This window comes from Dasypus novemcinctus, chromosome 7 (assembly GCF_030445035.2).
Source record: "Dasypus novemcinctus isolate mDasNov1 chromosome 7, mDasNov1.1.hap2, whole genome shotgun sequence".
Taxonomy (NCBI): domain Eukaryota; kingdom Metazoa; phylum Chordata; class Mammalia; order Cingulata; family Dasypodidae; genus Dasypus; species Dasypus novemcinctus.
In genome coordinates, this window is record NC_080679.1 from 34,899,434 (window position 1) to 34,923,625 (window position 24,192).

Below are 24,192 nucleotides of genomic sequence, written 5' to 3' on the forward strand. Positions count from 1 at the left end.
CTCCTGACCCGTATGGTAAGCTGGCTCCGGCACAGTGCTGCTGCACGCAAGGGGTGCCCATCATGTAAAGATGCGCCCCCACACAAGGAGTGCACACCGCAAGGAGAGCTGCCCCATGCAAAAAAAGTGTAACCTGCCCAGGAGTGGTACCCCACACACGGAGAGCTGATGTAGCAAGATGATGCAACAAAGAGATACATTCCTGGTGCCACCTGAAAAGAATGCAAGTGGACACAGGAGAACACACAGTGAATGGACACAGAGAGCAGACAATGGGAGCAGGGAGGAGTGAAGGGTGGAGAAGGGGAGAGAAACAAAATTAAAAAAAAAAGAAAAAGAAAATGTGAAAGACATATTTGAAAAAATAATTAAGAATTTTCCAGAATAGATCTAATATGTGAATTACATGATTCAGGAAGTCTATGAACCTCAAATAAGAAAAAATGAGCTAGATTTTAGTAAAACTGCAAAATAACAACTACAAAAATATATTCAAAGTAACAAGAGGGGAAAAAATAGGTTAGTTATAAAGGAATGTCAATTTAAGCCAGAAGAGGAAAGGATAATGTCTTTGAGGTATAGAAAGAAAATTATACACCTATAATTGCATTTCCAGTAAAAGTGACTTTCAAGAGTGAGACCAAAGTAAAGACATATTCAAGTAAATTATAGCTGAGAGCTACTGCGATGGATCATCACTAAAGACATTTCCAAAGGTGTACTTCAGAAGGAAAATTATCTTAGAAAGAATGTCTAAAATTAAGAAGAAATGGTGGGCAAAGAAAAACTTGAGTAAATTTAAAAATCATTTTCCTGAAAAGAACAACAAAAACAATGTCTATTTAGTGAATGTTAAACAGAAAGAGATGGAACTAAATACTGAACAACAATTGGGGTTAAAATCCTCTATAATCTTTTATTGTTTGAGAGCACATAAGAATGTTCATTAATTTTAGACTCATTTAATTAAATATGCATACAATTTCTGAAAACAGAAATAGAGTATGATAATTTCCAAACTAGTGAAAGAAAATAAATGAAACTAGGTTAAAATAAACCAAAGCAAGAAAAAGTAAACAAGACCCAACTTAATCCAAATGAAGGCATGAAATAGAAACAAGAACACACACCACATACACATGCAAACACACACAAATAAATAATGAGCAAATGGGATAAATAGGCAAAAGATGGAAAAAGTGAATCTAAAATATTAGTAGTCACAATAGGTCTAGACTAAATTTTCTAATTTAAATACATATATATACATAAATAAGACACGTAAAACACTAAGATATAGAAAAGTTGAAAGTAAAGGACTGCCAAAAGACATACTGGATCAATGTAAGCTAATTTGACTGGTGTAGCTATATTAGTGTCAGAGAAAAATATGTCGTAAGGAAAAAGCACTACTAAAAATAAACTGGGTCAATAGATAGCAATAAAAATTTCAAATTACCAGAAACGTGTAATACTTTTTTAAAAAAATATTTTTTATTTTTTTAAAAGATACTTATATTACATGAAATATTACACAAAAAAATATAATGGATTCCTATATGCCCCATTCCGCATACCTCCCACCCTTCCCCTACTTTAAACCTTTATGCTTCTAAATAAATAAAACAAAAATTGTCAGAATTACAAATGAACAAATCCACCGCCATAATGGGGGACTAACACAACTTAGTAACTGACAGATCAAGCAGTGAGAAAAAAAAGAAAAACAACAATAAGGAAGTAGAAGATGTGAATAACCTAATGAGCAAGCTTTATGTATACATCATCTCTGTATCTATCCATCCATCTAAACAAATATATATAAAACACTATACCCAGCAACTAGAGAATACATAGTCTTTCAACCACACATAGGTCAGTTATAAAAAAAAATAATAATATTCTATCTAGGTCATAAAGCAGGGGTTCTTAACCTTTTTTGTTCCATGGACCCTTCTACCAGTCAGGTGAAAACCATGGACCCTTTACTAAGTCTACACTATACTGTGTATTATTTAATTAATATATCACAACCACACCAACACATCTTCACAAGAGTAATGTTTTTTGAATTTAAATTCAAACTCATGAACCCCTTGTTAAGAACCCTTGTCATAAAGCAACTAACAGTGAAGTCATAAATCAGTAACAAATATCTAGTTGATAAAACCCCATAACTGATAATTGAAACACACATATTCACACACAGATCGAAAGGAAATCATTAAAGAAATTAGAAAGTAGTTAAAAGTAAGTTGTAACAGATATACTGCTTATCAAAACTTTGGAATGCAGTTGTAGTAGCACTTAGAGGGAAATTAATAGCTAAATGAGTAGTTTAGAAAAGAATAAAGAAAATGATCTAAACAATCAACTTAATAAGCTAATGACTAGTATAATGAATGCAATGCAACAAGGAAGGCAGTATAAAATAAGAATAAATGAATTATAGAAAAATAAAATCAGCAAAGCCATTAAAAAAGATAAATGAAATTCACAAACATCTGGCACGTCTAATGAAGAAAAAAGGAAACATTTTAGGATTAAAACCAGACTAACTACAAATACTCCAAAGATTAAGAACTAACAAGAGAGAGTGGAGGTAGCTCAAGTGTGAGGTCCTGGTTCAACCTCAGTGTGAGGTCCTGGTTCACAAAAAAAAAAAAAAAAAAAAGAACAAAAACAAAAAACAGTAAGAAGATATTTTGATCAACTTAATGCCAATCATATGAAAATGTGGGTGAAATAAACAAATTCCTCAAGCAATAAAAGCAATAAAAATTATTTAAAATGACTCAGGAGAAATAGAACATCTGAATAATCAATTCAGATACAAATTTCAATCTGAATTTCAATTACCTCAAAATTTATCTGTGGATTAAAATACCTTTCCAAGAATAAATCAAAGGATAATTATGGAACTGGACAAGCTAATTATCAAATTCATATGGAAGACAGAGAGCCAAGAAGAGCCTAGGAAATGGTTCAAGTTCTAACTATTAAAACAGGGAAGACTGACTCAGGCTAGACTGGGAGTAGAACAGAACACCAGAGTCAGACCCAGATATATGTGGAAACCTGATCTATGACCAAGGCGGGATTGCACGCCAGAGAAGAAAGAAGAGACTAGTCAATAAATGGTACTAGGATAATTACTTTTCCTTGTGAAAAGAAGAAAATAAAGAAAATGGATTCCAACCTCATATAACTCACACAACAAATTCTAGTTAAAGATTTAAGTGTGAAAGGTAAACTTGAAAGTTTTCAAGGAAAATACAAGAATATCTTAACTACCTTGGGATTTCTTAATAGGACAAAAAGTACTAGCAATAAAGGAAAAAAATCAATGAATTAAATTATTCAATTAAAATTTCTCTTCATTAGAATTACAGTAAAAATGAAGAAAAGCTGCAAACTGGGTAATGAGGCAATGCAAAGAACAATACTATAACATTACTTAATATTCTCTTTAAAAAGCTAGCAATAAAAAGACAAATAACCCTTCAATTAAAAAAAATGAACAGAAGATATGAACAGGATCTTTCACCAAATGAAAATATGAATGGTGAATAAACCTATAAAAAGACATTTCGAACTGTAAATTGAAGTGCAGACTAACAAGTTGTTACTTTAATGCACGAGATTGATAAGATTAAAGATGTCGAACAAAGTCATGACACTGCTACACTGGTGGTTCCTGTGTGTAATTATTGCAACTACTTTGAAATACATGTTGGCATCATATGGTAAAATTATTATGCAATAATTCCACTCCTAGGCATATTTAGGAAACTGTTGTGCATCAAGGCCCATATGCAAGAATTTTCCTGGAGGCATTGTTTTAAATATCCAAAAGTTTGAAAAAAAATACAAATGTCTATATAACATAAAATAAATATATAAACTGTTTCATGTTCAAATAATGGAGTACCACTCATCAGTGGAAAATAAGGAATTAATGATAAATGCATCAAAAAAGATGAACTCAAACATAACGTAGAATTTTAAAAGCCAGTATATTATGATTTTCACTTAAGTGAATTTCAAAACCAAGCAAAAAAAACAATATATTCTTTAGATATACATACTCATACGGTGAAATGAAGGAAGTACAGGAATGATTAAAACAAAGTTCACAGGAAAAGAGTCTTTTGGGAAGCAGGGCTGTGTGATTAAGTAAAGGAACACAGGGGACTTTAAAGAAACTGGAAATGCTCTATTTTTAAGTTGTGTGATGGGATACTTATAATTTTTAAAAATGTTTCTTCTTTAAACTCTCTATATTCATGATATACATTCTTTGCTATTTTGCGTTGTTAGAATCTTTTAAAAATATATAGAAGTACCATTAGAATTAAAGGGATAATTTAATTTTGGTTATTACTGAGTTATTTCTACATTATTTAGGATTCAAAAGAGAACACAATATTGTTTTGCTTTGATATTTTCCTCTTATGCATATATTCTCATCTCCTTGAAGGGAGTTAGTTTGCCTAGATCACCAAATAGGCTTGTGACATTAAGCACCAATGTGAGTTAGCTTTGACGCATGAACTATTCCTATGACTATATATCTTGTTTTGACCAAGAGAGAAACAGTTTGAAACTGTTTCCTGATGTGATTATTTCACTCATACAAGTGTACTGATTTGGATAAAAATGATATATTCATTCCTCTTAAGCTTCCTATTGATGACATTCAGTAAGTTAATATAAATTAGGTTTTCTCCATCTACTTACTAGGGAGAAATCTATGATCCCATTGACTTTCTTATCTCATGAATTGTTCCTAAAGCACAGAATCTATACAAGTTACAAATTCAAGTGGAGAGATAACAATAGTATACTTCATCTGAAATATTTAAGATGATGCCTTTTCTTTCTGTGTTTGTAGAATATACAAACCGAGAGATGAAATAAGTCCTTTTTAAAACATGTCTTTTAAAAATATCTTATAGGTGAACCTATTAAATCTTTACTAAAGGGAAAGATTGTAAGGAAGAGCTGGACCTAAAATTGGGGCCAATTATCCTTAAGTTTGTAGTAGTTACAATGACAATGAAAAGGGCATTGTTTAAAATAACAACAGCAACAACAACAAAAAAACCTTTAGATTGGCAAAACTTTGAATCCTGACATTTCTAGTACTTATTTAACGATACCTTTAATTCTGAAGAAAATTGCAACCTTGAAAAAATAATATTGAAATTCTATGATTTATGTAACAAAACAATGTAAACGTCTCTGATATAAAAATAATACATTGCAAAAACTATATTTAAGCTACACTTAAAAATTAATGAAATGTGCAACAAAACAAAACAATAAAAAAGAAGTAGGCAAAAGTTTGGAATTGGAATAACATGATGTACTGAGGACATTCATTTTTCTTTTCCTCCCCCCTCCCCCCACCATACTATCTCATGAAATGGCAGAACCTATATCTTTGTCTCTATCTCTGTATAGCTGTATCTGCATTTTGTTATCTATGTGTATATTATCTATCTTGTCCATATCTGTCATCAATATCTGTATTTATATTTATTTATACTTCTATATCTATCTATATAGTTACAAAATATTATATGCATATGAATAAAAGCACAAATGCATAAATACATAAAACATAAAAATGTGAGGTATTCCTGAAAGAAAGGAAGCAGATGAGATCAGATACAAGGAGAAAACAAATACAGAAGAAACAAAAGCTAAAAAGGTATTTAGTAGAAGACTTCCGCAAAGGTTAAAGCAATTCTGTGGAGCTCCTAATCTAGGGGTGTAGCTGTCACACTAGTACAAGTGACAGTAAACACAGTTAAGAACGTTGTGCTTTGATTCAAGCACATAGGACATGCAGCTTCACTTCCCTTCCTCTCAGTCCACTCCGACTTTATCAGCAACTTTAGTTGTTTCACTTTTCCAGAGATGAGAAATTTAATTTATGTGCTCTCATTTGGAGATCATTTCCTGGCTCAATCCTTTGTCCAACAAATAAGATAATAAATGTGAAAATGCTTTATAAACTGTCAAGTGTAATGAAAATGTTATTACTGTCATCTTCTACCACCCCCTCTGTCACTATCACCACCACCATCATCATCATTTATACCTTTTATTCAAAAGCAGTTCTACATGGATTCTCTCCCATTGCCTGAAAATTGAGACCACTGGGATCCTTTAAATTCTGGCTGATTCTGACCTCCAAACTCTGCACACTCCTTGGCCTTGACCTATAATCAGACTCTCAGATATGTAAAGGAAGTCCTGCTAACCCATTCTACTACAATATTTGAGCCCCTTCTACATATGGCTCCAGTGAATTCAGTTTAGTGACAAAAAGCTCATTACTTCCTAATAAAGGCTACTCCATCACTGGATATCTACAGTGATCAGAAAATGCATCTTTATTTTGAGGTTCAAAAGGCACTGTTTACAAGCATCAAAAACCCCATTATCCTATTTCTGACCATGAGAGTTAAAGGATTGAGAAAGTCAAGCAGGGTCAGAACAGGGTCCACAGAAAGGGAAGTAAAGGGAATCTAGGGATCTGGTAACCATCTAGTCATAGCCTTATTTTGGGAAAGTAAAAGAATGTTTTGAGTTTTCCATAGGGTCCAGCCCAACTTAATAGTAACACTCAATGCTCCAACCAGGTAAAGAGAGCACATCACATAGGCTTGGGAACTCTCAGCATCATAGAAGTTGGAAATCAGGGTATGGAATCATTTAATGAGAAAGTGAAATACCAACAATGAAGAGACTTGATTATCAAAGTGTTCATCAATATTCCTCTTAAATAATCTCCATTCAGAAGCCTCTATTAACTTGTTCACATATCATGCCATTGGAATTATTTTTCAAACCCCAAAGTGTGTTGCTTTTCTTTGTGACAAAACTCATGTTTCTTCCAGCCCACATATATTATATAAATCCTAAGAGCTTGCCATGTAGGAAGCAATTATAACAGATTTCCTTCTGTTCTTATATCATCGCTGAATACTGATAAAATCATTCCAGTCACTTGATGAAAGTGTCACTTTCTGCCAGTGATAATGCATTAACTGTACTTGGGTTCTTAATATTGGTTTCATGGATGGGTTCTGGGGAAAGTACATGAACCTTCTGGTATTCCATGCTAAATTTTGTCTAAAAGTACATTTTTCCATAGCTTTCATCTAATTCTAAAAGCATCTATAGTCCCAAAATGTTAAGAATCATTGGTTTAGAGAGTGAATGTGTGTATGAATATTTAAAGTTGAAAATCACCTATATTTTCCTATTATGAATTAATATTTATTATTTTGATAAGGGATATTTTTTCAAAAGGTTCAAATGTTTTTTTGTATCATCAAAATCATTTATAATCTTCTTTATTGCATGAGACCATATACATACAAGTATATTTTCAATGTATTGAGATGCTAATTCTGATTTATTTAAATAATCTTTTTACAGAGAAAGCATATGGTGTTGCTAAGAGTTTTGAATAAAATCAGAAAGTTCTGCTCTGATCCCATTTTTAGCACCGACTAGCTTACATGACCTTGAGCAAAGTCACCTCAGTTATTGGGGCTTTTATTCTCTAATGTGGGAAACGTGTGAATGAAAACAGCTGCTCAATAGAGTACTTATCATTGCATGAAGCAGGTTTACATAGAGATTTCAGCTCAGGACCTCTGAAACAGGGCGAGGTGAAGACCTTTCCAGTTGAGTAGTGAATGGTATCTGTTAACTTGGCTGCCAGGTGCTAATTTGATGAACAGCTGTCCAAATGCTTTTATCTGCACCATTTTCCAATTTTATGTCAAGCCTTGCCTGTATCTTTCTCTCAATTTTTCCACTCTAAGCCAAAATAATATGATTTTGTGTTTTTCCTTAATCTCACGTTACCTGAGACACTTGAAACCTCACCTGTCAAAAGATTTTCCAAAATCAGCCGTGATTTTAGGCTTGAGACAAAGATGAACATAATAGGACCTTTGGCACAATTTATCTTAAACCACCTATGAACTGCCAGTACACAAATGTGATTGTATTATTGTGCATTGTGTTGTTAAACTAGCTTCTGTCAACTTTACTTTCTTAATCATGTTTAAATTATCAGGTATAAAAAACAGTTTTAAAACAAGTTTCTATTGTGAAATCACACACTTTTTAAAATAAGAGAGATGATAGGGTAGAGTGTAAAACATAGGGTTCCTGAAGACAGACCCGGGTTCCAATTTGGCTGTCCTTTGCTGGCTTCATTTATCACCCAGCATGGCAGTTGGTCTTTGTGAGTTTCACTTTTTTTCCTTTGGAAATACAGTGGGCACACAGTCAGTTTTAACCATTAATGTTACCAACCTTAGAAGGCTGTACACCACGAAGTCTGGCTAATAGATCACTGTATAATCTTCATAGGGGAAGATACAAAACAAGTAAAGTTTTCCAGTTGAGTTTCTCTGTGTTTCACAGTTAGTGGCACACCTGGCACAGAGGAGTTCTCAATAAAGATTTGTTAATTAATTAATTGGAATATGGAGAATATCCATTGACTCCAGGCTTTCTGATTCTATCCCTTGCCATTTGATCCATAGCGACCTCCCTACTTTCCACTGCATCTGGTCTAAAATTATATACCATTCAAGAAGAGGCCAAGAAGTGTTTCCCTCATCTTATTTCTCCCTCACTATGATCCTGTTATTTCAAAACTTCCTTCTGGCCCCTAATCAAGTTCTGCTGCTTACCCTGCTACCAATATTGTGCAACATGTCTGATATTTATATTATACTCTTTGTAAATACTTTCTAATCATGGCAAGTCTGATACTTATAAAATAAGAATTCATGAATATTTTAATAAGCATTGCCTTAAGTGCAAATAAGCTGTAGTCTATTTTTATTGACTATTAATATTTTTCAGTAAACTGGTTATTCATGCACTTATCTTTTTTTTTTTTTTTTTTTTTGAGGTACTGGGACCGTGAATTGAACCTGGGATTTTTGTATGTGGAAGCTGGCACTCAACACTGAGCCACATCAGCTCTCCTGAGTTGGTTGCTTGTTGTTTGTTTGAAGGAAGCACCAGGAACCAAACCGGGACCTCCCAAGTGGGAGGCAGGGAGTCAACTGCTTGATGCACATCCACTTCCTACACTTATCCATTTTTAAATGTTCAGTTGTTTGTTCTTGTATTACAAATTTGTTATATTTATTTATGTCAGTCCACTCCTTTGAGAACAGATCAAGATATGATTAAGATGTACGAGGCAAAGGAGTGACAAGGAACTAACCACTTTCTCATCCAGACAACAAGGGATTGACCCCCTGGCCTCCTCAAGCTCTCTTACTTAAGGAAGGCATCTGACTGTCCTTAGGCTATGGAATTGCCACTAATCATAGCTCTCCTGGATAGTTGTGATTCTCAACATTTTACAGTCACCATAGCATACATCAATACACAATGTACATTTTGCAAATTAAAAAAAATATTTGCAAAGGCCAATATCCAGCAATGGGAACCTGCCTGAAAATATCTTACAAACTGGCAAATCATCATTTGGTGTCATTAGAAGTGGTAACTGTATTTCAGGCTTCAGTGAAGTTATATACTTTGCTGCTCACTAAACAGTCTAAGAGCAAACACTACCATTGCTGCAAAAGAAGATAATGAACTATATTATAAGGTTTGGACAATTTTCCAAGGTATGCTATGAAAGGCTAGTGGTCACTTATCTTGCTTTATAAACCTGGAAAAGGAACAATTTATATCAGGCTTAAAGCTTTTTCTTCTGATAAAAATCTATTTTAATTTCCTTTTGTAAATATGGAATAAAGGACTTTCTTTTTTTTAATCTTTCCTCAGTATTATATCCAATTTTTATACAGTGTATGAAGAGTTTATTAATCAGAAGGTAAATAAAGGAAATCAAGAGACTAAGATCAAAAGTCACATCTGAGCTTAGTTTGTTTTCTAAACAAAAGCCATTTTATACTCTAATCCCATACATGTGTGTAATATAAAATACTCAAAATGCATCTGCACAATTCATTTCAATTGATCCTTGCCCCATATTTTCCCTCCAGTTCACTGATAATGAAACCAAGATTCAGAAAGTTTAACAACTAACACATGACAGACATAAGATTAATAATAATGGCCTACTTTATTGAGCAGTTAATATATTTTAGACACCGTGATAGGACTTTACAAGTAATATCTCATTTGATCCTCACACCACCTGTAGGAGGAAGGTATTATATTATTAATGCTATTACTTTCATTTGACAGAGGTTCAGCTAGGTACTGTAAGACTTGAACCCAGACAACCTGGGTCAAGAGCCCTCACATTCTTTTTGCCATGATGCTCTACATTCTACTTCCCAGGGCATATTTGTTAACATTTTTCTCTTTCTTTTCTTCTCTCATCTTCTCACCAATACTGAAAAGAATAAACAAACCTATCAATGTAAACCCACAGTAAGGGTTAAGATTAGAGATTCATGTTTATCTCCTTTAATAGCATTAATTGGAACGGGTAACAGGGAGCAAATTTTTCCAGCAACTTACTAGATCCAATGCAGCTGCCAAGATGGACGCATCCGGAATTGTCCCTGGCTCACAGCAGTTTAACAGAAATTGAAAGCGTTTCATGCCTTGCCTGATTGCTCCAAGATTCACCACATTTTTGCTTTTTCCACCATCCTGGTTGGAAGACAGATGATCGTCGAAACTGTGGCAACCTGTAGGGGTTGTCCCATGGTAGAGGAATGAAGGAAGGAGAGTGCAATGGATGATAGATTAAAAATGAGCTTCAGACATTTAACGAGTTTTCTGTGGTGTTAGCCTAAAAACTTTCTCCTCCACTCCACCACTTCCCCCCAACTCAAGCTTGTGCTTGATCTGAACATACCTTGACTTCTGGGAATCTGGTGACACGTGGTATATGAAAATGCACGGTTATATGTAAATATTTAAATATAGGGTTTGATCATCATTCTCTCTCTAATACTGGTAAGAACTCTTGATATATTAAAATGATTCTTCCTATAATCAGCAACTTCTGTTTTTATGGAAGATGCAATCACTGAGCAATTTTAATCTATCACAATTAATTGATATCAAGGACTGCAATTTTAATCTATCACAATTAATTGATATCAAGGACTGCATTGCAGTATAAGCAAAAACCATTTCTTATAATAATGATATCAAGAATCATTGACTACTACAATTGTGAAAGATCTTAGAGGTCAGTCATTTAACTTCAGGTTTTCCGGGCCTGGCTGTGCACCAGAATCATCTGGGAAGTCCCTGAATCCCATCTAAGCCTTTGACTTCAGAATATCTGGAGGTGTCGTGTAAGAATTTGTGCTTTGTAAAGCCTCCCAGATGATTCTGTTGCAGTCAGCCTGATTCTACACATAGACAAAGGTCTGGGAGCCACTGACCTGGTCATTCCCCTCATTTTTCTCAAAATAAGTCAGGAGCTTATCAAAATGAAGACTACCAGGTCCTATAATTACAGATTTTGATTCCATAAGCTTGGGAGATATGCATATTTTTAATAAGCACTCCATGTGATTTTAATATGCGAAGTCTATGGGTCAGATATTGCAGAAGAGTAATACAAAGTATGGTTTTCACATTTTTTATCCCAAGGCACATATTTAAAAACCTAAATATGTCATATTCTTTCTATAGTGTTTACATTTTTTATTTTTCTTGTGTAAGATTTAAACAGAGAGGAGTGTAAAAACTATAGAGGCATGGGAAGTGGATTTGACCCAACAGATAGGGTGTCAGCCTACCACATGGGAGGTCCAAGGCTCAAACCCAGGACCTCCTGACCTGTGTGATGAGGTGGCCCACACGCAGTGCTGATGCGTGCAAGGAGTGCCGTGCCACGCAGGGGTGTCCCCTGCATAGGAGAGCCCCACATGCAAGGAATGTACCCCGTAAGGAGAGCCACCCAGAGTGAAAAAAGTGCAGCCTGCCCAGGAATGGCGCCACACACGTGGAAAGCTGATGCAGCAAGATGTCGCAACAGAATGAGACACAGATTCTGGGTACTGCTGTCAAGAATACAAGTGGACACAGAAGATGACATAGCAAATGGACACAGAGAGGAGACAACTGAGGGATGAGGAGTAAAGGAAGAGAAATAAATAAAAAAATAATAAAAATAAATCTTAAAAAAAACAAAACAATAGAGGCAGACATTCTGGGACAAAGGCCTGTGAGCTTCAGATACCTGAGAGAGGGAGGTTTTTTCCTTAAAAACAGAGGGGAAAACCAAACTCATATAAAAAGGTGTTCTCCAAAAGAACAAACAAGCAAAGGCCCAGGACAAGACAGAGGCACAGACAGACAGGGGAAACCCAGCACATTGCATTTGCCTTAGGCAGACCTTCCTGGGGGGAGGGCTGAAGCACAAGAAAATCTCTGTCTTATCACCTGGTTACAAAATCAGGAAACAGAAATCCCAGGGAGAAAATCTCAGAGTTAACATCTTAAAACATTAAAACGTACAACGTGCAAAAAAGGAGCACAAGAAAAAGAAATAGGAAATGCTGTCTGAGCCAAAGGAAGGTGATAAAAACACTGAAAACACCAGTAAAGAAGATGAGAATGTGGACATATTGAACAAAACCTTTAAAAAATTATCTTAAAAATGCCTAAGGCAGGATTTCTTAACAAGGGGTCAGTAAGCTTGAATTGAAATAATAAAAAAAAAAAAAACCAAGCATTATTCTTGTGGGGACGTGTTGTTGCAGTTGTGATATATTTATTAAATAATACACAGTATAGTGTGGACTTAGTAAGGGGTCAGTGGTTTTCACTGATGGACAAAGAGGTTCATGGAACAAAAAAGGTTAAGAACCCCTGGCCTAAGGAGATGAAATAACATGCAAAGAAAAGACTATAGGACATAAGGAAAAAATGAATGAATAATATAGGAGTCTAAGTAAATAGAAAATTTTAAAAAAGAACCAAACAGAACTACTAGAGTAGAAGACCACAATAACTGAAATGAAATATGCCCAGGAGAGTTTCAAGAGCAGAATAGAGCTGGCAGAGGAAAGATTCAGTGAACTTGAAGACAAGATACCTGAAATAAGTCAGGATGAGGAGTAGAAAGGAAAATGAATAGTAAAAGCAAAAATAGCCTAAGACAGCTATGGGACACCATCAAGGGCACCCATATACATGGTGTTATGGGAATCCCTGAAGGAGAAGAAAGAAAGAAAGGGATAGAAGGAATAGCCAACAAAATATTGACAGAGGACCTCCCAAACTTAGCAAAAGACATGAAGATGCACGCACATCCAAGATGTTCAGAGAACACCAAACAGAATAAACATGAAGAAAAATACTTCCTCTTATGTACTGAGTACATCATCAAATGCAGAAGAAAAGGAGAGAGTTCTGAAAGCTGCAAGGAAAAAGCAATGTGTTACACACAGGGGGACCCCAATAAGTTTGAGTGTTAATTTCTCATCAGAAACCATCAAAGCAAAAAACCAGGGGGTTAAAATACTTAAACTGCTGAAGGCAAACAACTGCTGGTTAGGAATTTTACATCTGGCAAGAATGTCTTTCAAAAATGAGAGGGAAATTAGGACATTCTCAGATAAACAAAAGCTGAGGGAGTACATCATCACTAGAGCTGCCCTACAAATGATGCTAAAGGGTGTTCTTCAGACTGAAAGGAAAGGACACCAGAAAGTGGTTCAAAGCAACATGAAGAAATAAAGACCTGTGGTAAAGGTAACTATTTGGGTAATTATATATGCCAGTATTATTGTATTTTTGGTATGTAACACCACTTCTTCCTACAGGAACTAAAAAGCAAATGCATAAAAAGTAATGGTAAATATAGGTTTTTGGATATATGATATAACGATATAAGTAGTAACTAGTACAAAAAATGGTTGGGGAGTTTTCAGCAAGTATAGGAGAAGTAAATGTGCATACTATTGAAGCTAAGTTAGTAACAAAACAAATTTAATTATTACATATTTAAGTCATTTAATTTTAACTCAATGGTAACCAAAAAGAAAAGAGATGAAAATATATTGAGAAGGCACTCAATATGGTACAACACAAGAAAGCAAACATATGTATATATAAAAGTAGGCTTTAACAGAAGTGAGGAACAAAAAAGTTATAAGACTTACAAAGGCTAAATAGCAAAATGGCAGAAGAAAGACCTATGTATCAGTTGTGACTTTAAATGTAAATGGATTAAACTCTCCAGTCAAAAGGCAGAGATTGGCAGAATGGATAAAAAAAGCATTACCCAACTATATGCTGTCTGTAAGAGACTCACCTTAACGTCAAAGATATAAGTAGATAAAAGGATGGAAAAAATATACTATGCAAGAAGTAACCAAAAGAGAGCTGGGATAGCTATACTAATATTGGATGAAATAGGCCTAAGTCAAAAACAGCTATGAGGGACAAAGATGGTCATCACATACTGATAAAGGGGACAATTCAACAGGAAAATGTAACAATTATAAACATATATACACCTAATAGCAAAGCCCCAAAATATATGAAGCAAATACTGACAGATTTGAAGAGAGAAGTTGACAGTTCTACATTAATAGTAGGAAACTTTAACATACTACTCTCAAAAATGGATAGAAGTTAGAAGGTCAATAAGCAAATATAGGACTTGAATAATACACTAACCCAATGAGACCTACCAAACATATATAGATCCTGCACTCAACAAAAACAATATACATTCTTCTTGAGTGCATGTGGATCATTCTCTAGGATAGACCATATGTTGGGTCACAAAAGAGGTCTCAAAAAATTAAAAAATATTGAAAGCACACAATGTATGTTCTCCCACCACAATAGAAGGAAGCTAGATATCAATAACAGAGGGAGAGGGAGCAGAGGTGGCTCAAGCCATTGGGTGCCTCCCTCTCACATGGGAAGTCCTGGGTTTGGTTCCTGGTGCCTCCTGAAAAAAAGAAGAACACACAATGAGCAGACAGCAAGCACAAACAACAATGGAGGGGGGCGGGGAATAAATCTTAAAAAAATAACACAGGGAGAGGTAAGCAGATGTGGCTCAGGCAACTGGGCTCCCATCTACCATATGGGTCCCGGGTTTGATTCCCAGAGCCTCCTTGTGAAGAGCAAGCTGGCCCATGTGGTGCGGAGAACTGGCTGACCTGCGTGGTATGGAGAGCTGGCTGGACTGCACAGCACGGAGAGCTGGCACAATGAGATAACACAACAAAAAGAGACATAGAAGAGAGACAATGAGAGACACAACAAAACCAGGGAGCTGAGGTAGCTTTGGGCAATTGAGTGCCTCTCTCCCACATCAGAAGTTTCCACGATTGGTTCCTGGTACATCCTAAAGAGAAGACAAGAAGATAAGCAGACAGAAGAGGTGCAGCAAATGGACACAAAGAGCAGACAGCAAGCGTAAGCAGGGCAGGGGGTAGGGGTGGATAAATAAATAAATCTTAAAAAAATAACAGAGGGAGAAAGGGAAAATTCACAAATATGTGGAAATGAAAAAAACATATTCTTAAAACAACCAATGGGTTAAAGAGGAAATCAGAAGCAGAATTAGATTATCTCTTGAGCCAAATGAAAATGAAAATACAACATACCAAATCTTATGGGATGCAGTGAAGGCAGTGCTCACAGGAAAATTTATAGCTTTAAATGTGTATATTAAAAAAGAATAAATACTTCAAATCAGAGATCTAATCTCCAGACTGGAAGAAGAGCAAACTAAACCCAAAGCAAGCAGAAGGAAGGGAATAACAAAAAATTAAAGTGGAGATAAATATTTACAGCTATTTTTGAGTACCTTCTATGTTTAAGTACTATATGAGACATTTTATAACTTTATTTTCTTTAATCTTTCCAAACAACCCTGTGTGATATCACATGCTATGTGGCAGGTATTATTTTGTCCTTTTAAAAGATGAAAAAAAAGAGTTATGTGAGAGGGAGGGAGAGAGAGAGTGAGAGAGAGAGAAATAAGAGAAAAGGAGAGAGAGACAGATAAAGTCAGAAGGAGTAGGTCTAAGTTCATACAAACAGAGATTACAAAGTCAGGATTCAAACTCAGTCCTACAGACCACAAGCCTGAGCTCTTACCACTATGCCAAAGTCATCACTAAAATACTCAAATGTTTATACTTAAGGACATCAGCCATTTATATCCTGCTAAAGATAAAGATTATGTTAGGAAAACTTATAAGCAATAACTGCACAATGTACATGTTATATTTATTATTTTCCCATTGTATGTTTAATTATATACTAATTGTGAAATTGTACCCTGCTGGTGTTCCATATTGTAATACTAAAAGAAATGCTGAAAAGTAATAATTTGGTTGTCAAATATACCTCTTCTTTATCACTTATTATAGTGACTTACTAGGATGTAAGGATGCCTTTTGACTTCCTTGGCCATGATGGTTGATTTTTCAGCCTCAGTACATTTTAAGTGCATTTATTTTCTCCTTTTTTTTTTTCTTCTTACTTTAGGTCTATTGGGGTAAAATGTATATATCTGTGTACTTTTATAGGTTGGTAAATAAGAGAGTAGATGTTTCAAAATCTAGTACTTCCTTAAGCAGCATTTTCCATAGAGTTTACGGTAGAGCCAGACACAGAAGATAATCATAGAAGATACAGAAGAACTGATGAAATTATTGTTGATCAGTTGAGAAAAACCTTGCTTTAATTAATCAAACACTTTCCTTCCAAGAGACAACATGATTTCTAAAATGAAATTATTTTTAGTAAATAAAACACAAGAAAAAGATAACTGATAGTTGAGTATGATTTCATTCTACTAAAGGTTTACCTGATGTAGTCTTCATTTATTAAATAACATTTTTTAGATTTTAAAATGTGCTGGCTATTTATCTTAACTCACCAGGGGGCTAGAGACCTGTGAGATTTCTTTCTGCCATGTTCTCCAAACCTCAGGATCTCACAGCTTCTGCCCTTTCTGCACATTGCCCAAACTGTTAATCACCTAAGAATTTTCTTTAAAAATGTGTCTCATTTAAAAAGTAGAATGTAAATACATCTATTAAAAAGGAATCATTAGCACAGAAAGTAGATGCAGCCAGGGTTGAAAGCATTGGCTCTGAAGGGCCTGCCCCCCTCCTTCTGTGACTCATCTCCTCTGGTTGTCTCCCTAGTGCCCTCAGTCCCAGACATACTCTTCTCCTCACTTCATAGGTTTCAGGGCCAGAATTGCCATCCCCAAGCCTGGCTGCTGCTTCACATCATTCATGTCTCTGCTCAAATGTCACTTCCTCAGAAAGGAGTTTGGACTTCATTCCAATTGCTCTAGGCCACCTTTGGAGGGCTGTCAGCAGGGATGAACTGGGATTGCTCTGTGCAGTGTTCTGCCCTGTGTGCTCCAGTCTCACGCTCCAAGGGGTATGCCCAGCAAGGCCCATGAAACACACAAAGCTCCTGGTTGACTGTCTCAGTAGCACTTCTCAGTGGAGACGGGCGAAGCAGCAGTGAGAGCAGTATTTTACATGGGACACTAGCCAGAACCTTAAAGCAGGACAGAGAAGGATGTTTGAGAACCACTCTTTACCTTTACAAACCTGCAGATCTCCCAGAGCTAGTGTGGCTTTATATGTAAATAAGATGGGCTGGTGTGGCTTTATATGTAAATAAGATGATTAAATAACCCTGAACTGTGAATGAGTAAAGCTTTCCCTCTGCAATAAATAGAGATAGATAAAATTTAAAAAGGGACAGACATCCTTAGGTAAAAATAATAAAAACCCCATGTGGCATAGATAACGCATACAGTTCAAGTTATCTGGTCAATGGGCAAAAAGCAAGTACTTAAGGGCTTTGGTTCCAATCATTTGCTCATTTCCTATTGCTGGAATTTCAGATTCATGTCTTCTTGTTGGGTGAATAAACCAACAAAAGATGGTAGAGATGGTAAACCAGCATTTATTGAGCCCGGCCCTGCTCCGCCTCAGGGGCAAATTTCAGCTGGTCGGTGGATAAGCTGCTTTTGTTTTTTGCCATCCTGCGGTTTCAGGTTTTCTGGGTGTCTGTGTCAGTAATTGAAGTGGTGGCAGTACTGGTACAAATGTTGAGGTGGCTACTGCCTTGGGTCTTATCTCCTTAGGATGGTTATGACATCTGTGACTCTGCTCAGGGTGTGATGGTTACCAGCAGTGGTGGCAGGGCTGCTCAGGGCTCTCTGGAGTCAGTTCTCTGCTCCCACTACAGCTCTAACTCAGATTACGCTATCTTAGATTGTGTCAATATACATGCTAGATTCCTGGAAGTTAATAGTTACACTGTCAACTATGCTGATTAAAGCCAAATATGGTATATTGCTTTCCCCTGAAGCTCCCCATTTTGTAACGCACAAGGTCTAGCTAGAATATAGAAAGGAATAAAGGGAATGAGAATAGTGATGGATCTAGAGACTCTTCTATGTAAGGAAAACTGAAGGAACCAAGGATGTTTAGCCAAATGGAGAGAGAACATGAAGTGGCTAAGAGGTAGAACTAGCATTGTGTGTGTGTATGTGTGTGCGTGTAGCTAGAGAAGTCATAACTAGGACTAGTGAGTCAAATTTACAGAAGCACAATTTTCAAAATAAAAGGAAAAACTTTCTAACAATTAAAGCTGGCTAGTTCTGGAACAGGTTGTCTTGTAAAGTAATAAACTCCCTCTCAGCAAAAGTGTTCAGAGGGTGGCTGGCCACCTGTCATGGCTGTTGAGAGCAGAATTCCTAAGAGGATAGGTGGGTGGAAAAAGGATCTCTGAGGTTTCCTTTCAGCCCTCAGATTTTAATGAAGGATGGAGCAGCAGAAGGATGGGTTGTCTTATCAATCTTTGCAAACCTAGTGCCTACCAGAGAGCACAGAACATAGTATACCTTCAATAAATGTCTGCTGAACTAATTTGAAAGCAAAAAGAGGTGCATCTCTTGCCTGGAATATGCCTGCACCCATGTCTTGGGTGTGTACTATTTCCTTTCTTGTTTCTTAATACACTCTTTACTCCCTTGCCTACCCTAAAATAAGAAAAACAAAACAAAAACAAATATATAGGGTTAAAGCCATAAACGTATGAGAAAAAGAAATGAGAACCCAATGGAACAAGAAAATAGGTCATGTTAGCCAATCAAACTTTTGTTTTATGCAATGAAGACTGGATGGAATTCTTGGGCTGCGTGACATTTACCAAGACGCTTAAAGAAATTCTCCTCTTCATCTCTTCCATTCTCCATTCCACCTCCTGGCCCTCCTTCAGATAGCTTCACAGCACTGGTGAATTTGACCTGAGAAAATAAGGCAACTAGTCAGATAACTAAATTCAAAGGCAATTCTTTGTGATTACTTAAACCCTTGTCTTGAAAAACAAGTTGTTTAGAATACAAAGTTTACGTCAGTTCCTCTGGCTTCCAACTTTGGTTAGTTAGCATAATCCATTCCATGGCCTAAAAAAAATATACCACTATAACTGGAGAGATCCAGGCCACAGATGGAAAGCCAAATAATCCAGCAGAATGGAAATAATTTAGCGTCCCATTGAGATACTCTCAGAGTTTCATTTTGATGAAATCCAAATTCAAACTCATGAATAAAGCCATATTTTTCATTTATAAGTAACACAAGTAAGCAGCATACCAAAGAGAAAGAGGGCCGAACAGAAATTTCAAATCCCTTGTAAAGAACCATTGTAAATTAATTTAAAGAGTATACCCTATTATAATGTACAATAACATATTTCTCTTTCTAAGAATTAACATGTGTTCTTAATCTTAACCTTAGGTTAACAGTACTCAAAATTTTCAGCAGATCCCTATTTGCCTCCCAGACTCTCAAATGTTTGGCCTTTTTTTTTTTAGTAGAAAGAAGGTGAGGAGGAAATTAGAAATTTTCTTTAAATTCTGTAATGTTGCTAAATTCTTTTTATAGCTTCAAAGTATTACATTTAAAACTGATTAGAAAAAAGTAAACTGGTTTTAGTGTGAATCAAAGAAGGAAAAATGTAAAGAAATACATTTTATAAGAAGAAACACAATTATTTAATAAAATAATTATTAACCACAATTATTATTATAAAAATGGAAAATTAGGTGTATAAGCAACTAGGCTACGAATCAACTACAAGGAGGACACTGAAATGCCTTTCAGTGAGAATCATTGCATTTTCCAAATTGCATACTATTATGTACAATTATGAGGAAGCACTTAGCAGGAAAATTCATCCCGTGTTCCTTAACTCTTCTCAAGAGGGTGAATGGTTCAGATGGAACTAAAACTAGTAGAAGGAGGATGATGAATGGATTGTGTGTTTCTCTGTATGTTTTATTAGGTGAAAGGAATCACTAAAGTTAGATCACTGGGTTGGAGCTTGAGATGGCAGGAATTTCACATGTGTTAAAGTTCATAGTAGTCAGGAAAAAATGCTTATATACATCTATTTAGCTCATGATAATTCTATATATTTTGTTAGCAACACTTTTCCTTTTTTCCTTTCTATCTTAACATCAGTTGCTATTATAGCCTACTATGTTAGACATCTAAGTTTTAGGTACTCTGCTAAGTTTCCAAAATTTGTTCAACTCAAGAGTTTCTTCAACTCTTCCTTATTTGGCCCCTCCAGGTGTTTAGTATTTCCAAGCCCTTAATTTTTTATCAGTGACTCCAACATACTCTTGCATAAGAAATGTCCTGTTTACCTTGGAGCTTTGCCTGATGAAAGACAGGCGATCCACAGAACTGATGTCCAAGAGGTCCTCCACGCCATCTGCCAGGCCCGAGAGGGAGGACCGTTTCAGCCAGTTTCCTATTTAGTAATTTAAAAAAATTAGCCCATTACAAAATTTTCTTCAAATGGATGGAACAGAAATGCTGGCATGTGCCCAAACAAGCAATGAAAGTTGCATGGTTTGTGATAAATAGAAACAAATTGTTTTTAATATACCTGATTTGAATGAAAATGTTCATTCATATAATGTAAAATTGTATGACCGTGATAGACCAGAAGAACACAGTCCTCTTCAGTAAATAAAACCATAATCCATCTAGTTTATCCTTGACAACTTCCACATCTCCCATTACATCCCATTGATTTTACCCACTAAATTATCTCTCAAGTCTGCCCACTTTTCTCTGTCTGACTACCAAGTCTAAGTTATCATAATGTATTGCTGAAATACTAGGCAGCCTTCCATCTGGTGCCCCTTATCCACTGGTGGCCTTACAATATGTTTCCTGTGTAGACTTTTAAAGAAAAAGTCTACCTGATTATGTTAATCCTCCCATATTCAACATCCTTCATTGGTTGTCTAGGGCTCTAGATTCTAGATGAAGAGCAGAGCACTTAACTTGACCCACAAGACCATGGATGATCCAGCCCCTGTGAACTGCTCTACCACTGTCATCTAGCCACTCTCCTCCTTGTTTCACTTCTTTCAATCCCTTCTATTCTAGTATATCTGCACATTTTCTTGCTTCCACTTGGAGTGCTCTCCTTCCTTCCTTTCCCTGAGTATCCTGTAGATATTGATATCATTTTCCCCTGGAAGGCCTCCCTGATTCCTGCCCTCCTCCCTCCAATTACATAGGTCTTATTTTTGTAGCTTCCTTAGCACAATGTAGCTTCAAAGTACTATAAAAATCATAGTTTGCAACTATGCTTATAGGATTATCTGCTTTAGTGACTGTCACCCCTACTGGATTGCAGGTTTGGTGAAGTTGCGGGCTATGTATATTTGTTCACCATTTAATTTGTAATGCCTGGCATAGTGCTTGCATAGTTCAGGTACAGGTACATAGTAGAATTTAATAAATATCTACTGAAAAAAAAAAGAAAAAGAATGAACGAATGAGTCAGTCTAGATTTTGTGATTTGAAGGTATTCCCTTTCTCCATGCTACCATGCATGCATTGCTCTGTTTTGATTGTGAGTTGATTTAAGCACAGGACAGGAGAAGAAAATCCATAAATAAATACAGACATACTTTTACCTATGGGGAGTTTCAGCTTCTTCCGGAGGGAAATTCTGCGGGATCGTGAGCGGGCACGCCGGTCAGAGGTGGTCCCTGAGTGGGCGGTGGTGCATTCTGACGTGTCCTGCTCAGACTGGCTGCTGGTGTCACTTGCTGCACTCTGGGATTTAAACATCTTGCGCCAGAAATCTTTCCGTCCCAGGTTGCCCCCTTGCATCTGTTCATCACTGTAAACATGCAGAGGGTGGGCTTAAAAAACTGACAACTTACATGAAATTCTCTTAAATCTCTTTCAATATCTGACCAATGATATTTAGGCAAATCATGAAGAATAGTCTTTGAAAGCCTGGGTTTGGGGAAGATTTGCAAAGGAGCAGAAAGAAGAACTAGGTTGACTCTTGAGATGTTCTGGAAAATAGCCATGTCTCAGTTGCCAAATTGAGGTGGTTTTTTTTCTCAATCTTGATTTAAAAAGAGTAAATATTATTGCAGATGCGAGTCAGCATAGAAACATTTAAAGTATTGGTTAATATTTAACATTTTTAAATCTCCCTAGGAAAATTATACAGTCCTATACCTCACTCCTCACTTCCATCCCAATATAGTATAGTACTTGGCACTAAATAAACTTACAAAAAATATTTGAATGGATGAATAAATGAAATCTGATAACGATACCCAGTGAGTGCATTGTCCCACAGCCAATAATTATTCAATGAAACTTAAATAGAATTTTAAAATTAAAAACAAATTCCAGTGAATAAGACAAATAGGAATATCTCCAAAGGGACTTTGGACTAGGGCATCCCACAAGAGACAAAGAACAAGTGGCTAATAGCATGCTGAGTATAGTATGCACTAAGAGTTTAAAATTTTTAAAAAGTCAGATCAAGTTGAAATGAGATCCTGATGTTCACTCATTAAATTGTCGAAGATTATGAGGCACAAAATAGAAAGCAATATTACTCTCATATTGCCAATAATGAAATAGAAAGATTCAACCTTTTCGGAAGGTGATTTGGTAATATGTTATCCATTGTCTATACCCTTGACAGAAAAATTTTATTTCTGGGAAGTTATCCTCAGGAAATTATGGGACACTACACTAAGATGTAGATATAAGAAGGTCAAAGGCTCACTGAGGTATTACTGGCCAACATGAAAAAATTGGAAAACAATCTTAGTGTTCAACTCTAGGGAAACAGTTGACTAAATCATGGGACTTCCATCATAAGGTCAGTAAAAATAAGTTTGTATGTGAATGTGTATATGAGTGTGGTTTGTGTGTACACATGCTCAAAAATGTACCCAGCATAATACACCAAAAGTTTACAATGATTATCTCTAGTTGGTGGTCTTTAGATTTTAAGACTATTTTCCTTTATGCTTTTCTATGTTTTCCACATTTGTAGGCTTAAACAATGTACATAATACTTTAGTAATCTGGAAAGAAAAGTTTTGCGATGGTTAATTTTGTGTGTCATTGTGGCTAGGTTATGGTGTCCAGCTGTTTGATCAAGAAAGCACTGGCCTGAGTGTTACTGGGGGGGGGGGGGGGGGGGCGGGGGGGTGAGTGGATTTAAATCATTAGTCAGTTGATTGCATCTATGGCTGATTACATGAACAATCAACTAGGAGACTGCCTTCAGCAATGTGAGAGATCTCATCCAAACAGTTCAAGGCCTTAGAGTTAGAACGGATGGTTTCAGCAGTCAGAAAAGAGAATTTCCATTTCTGCTTCAGCCAGTCAGCTCCTCCTGGGGAATTCATCAACACCACTGAGTTCCCAACCTTTAGCTTACCCTATAGCATTCAACTTGCCAATCCTCAGTCACAGGAGATAATTCCTATAGTAAATCTCATAATACTTACATACCTATATCTATCTATATCTATTTTTTTACATTAATTAATTTTATTTTAGTAGTACAGGAAAAACTACATTCTCCATTATTTTAGGAAAACCTAAGATTCCCAATGGAATCAAGATTATCTTGTCCTTATCATCACTTTATTTTTATTTATTTATTTTTAATTTCTTAGTCTTTATTTATATATTTTTAATGTTACATTTAAAAAAATGAGGTCCCCATATGCACCCTCCACCCCCCTTACCCCACTCGTCCCATAACAACAATCTCCTCCATCATCATGGGACGTTCATTGCACTTAGTGAATATATCTCTGAGCACTGCTGCACCACA

The 24,192-nt window shown here is 35.9% G+C and overlaps 1 protein-coding gene across 8 annotated transcripts in view; it reads right to left on the reverse strand.

Moving 5' to 3' along the window:
* The window catches only part of UNC80 (unc-80 homolog, NALCN channel complex subunit), a 270,741-nt gene that overhangs the window by 160,275 nt on the left and 86,274 nt on the right, over nucleotides 1-24,192 (reverse strand). For 5 of the 8 annotated variants that reach the window (XM_058300212.1, XM_058300207.1, XM_058300209.1 and 2 more), the window contains exons 19-22: nucleotides 22,007-22,215; nucleotides 20,717-20,823; nucleotides 19,213-19,309; nucleotides 10,552-10,724 (exon numbers count right to left, since the gene is read on the reverse strand). In XM_058300212.1, the coding sequence (XP_058156195.1) occupies nucleotides 10,552-10,724; nucleotides 19,213-19,309; nucleotides 20,717-20,823; nucleotides 22,007-22,215 (586 nt within the window). Of the gene's footprint in view, nucleotides 1-10,551; nucleotides 10,725-19,212; nucleotides 19,310-20,716; nucleotides 20,824-22,000; nucleotides 22,216-24,192 lie in introns of all 8 variants that reach the window. The other 3 variants (XM_058300210.2, XM_058300211.2, XM_058300208.2) reach the window with 1 other exon arrangement.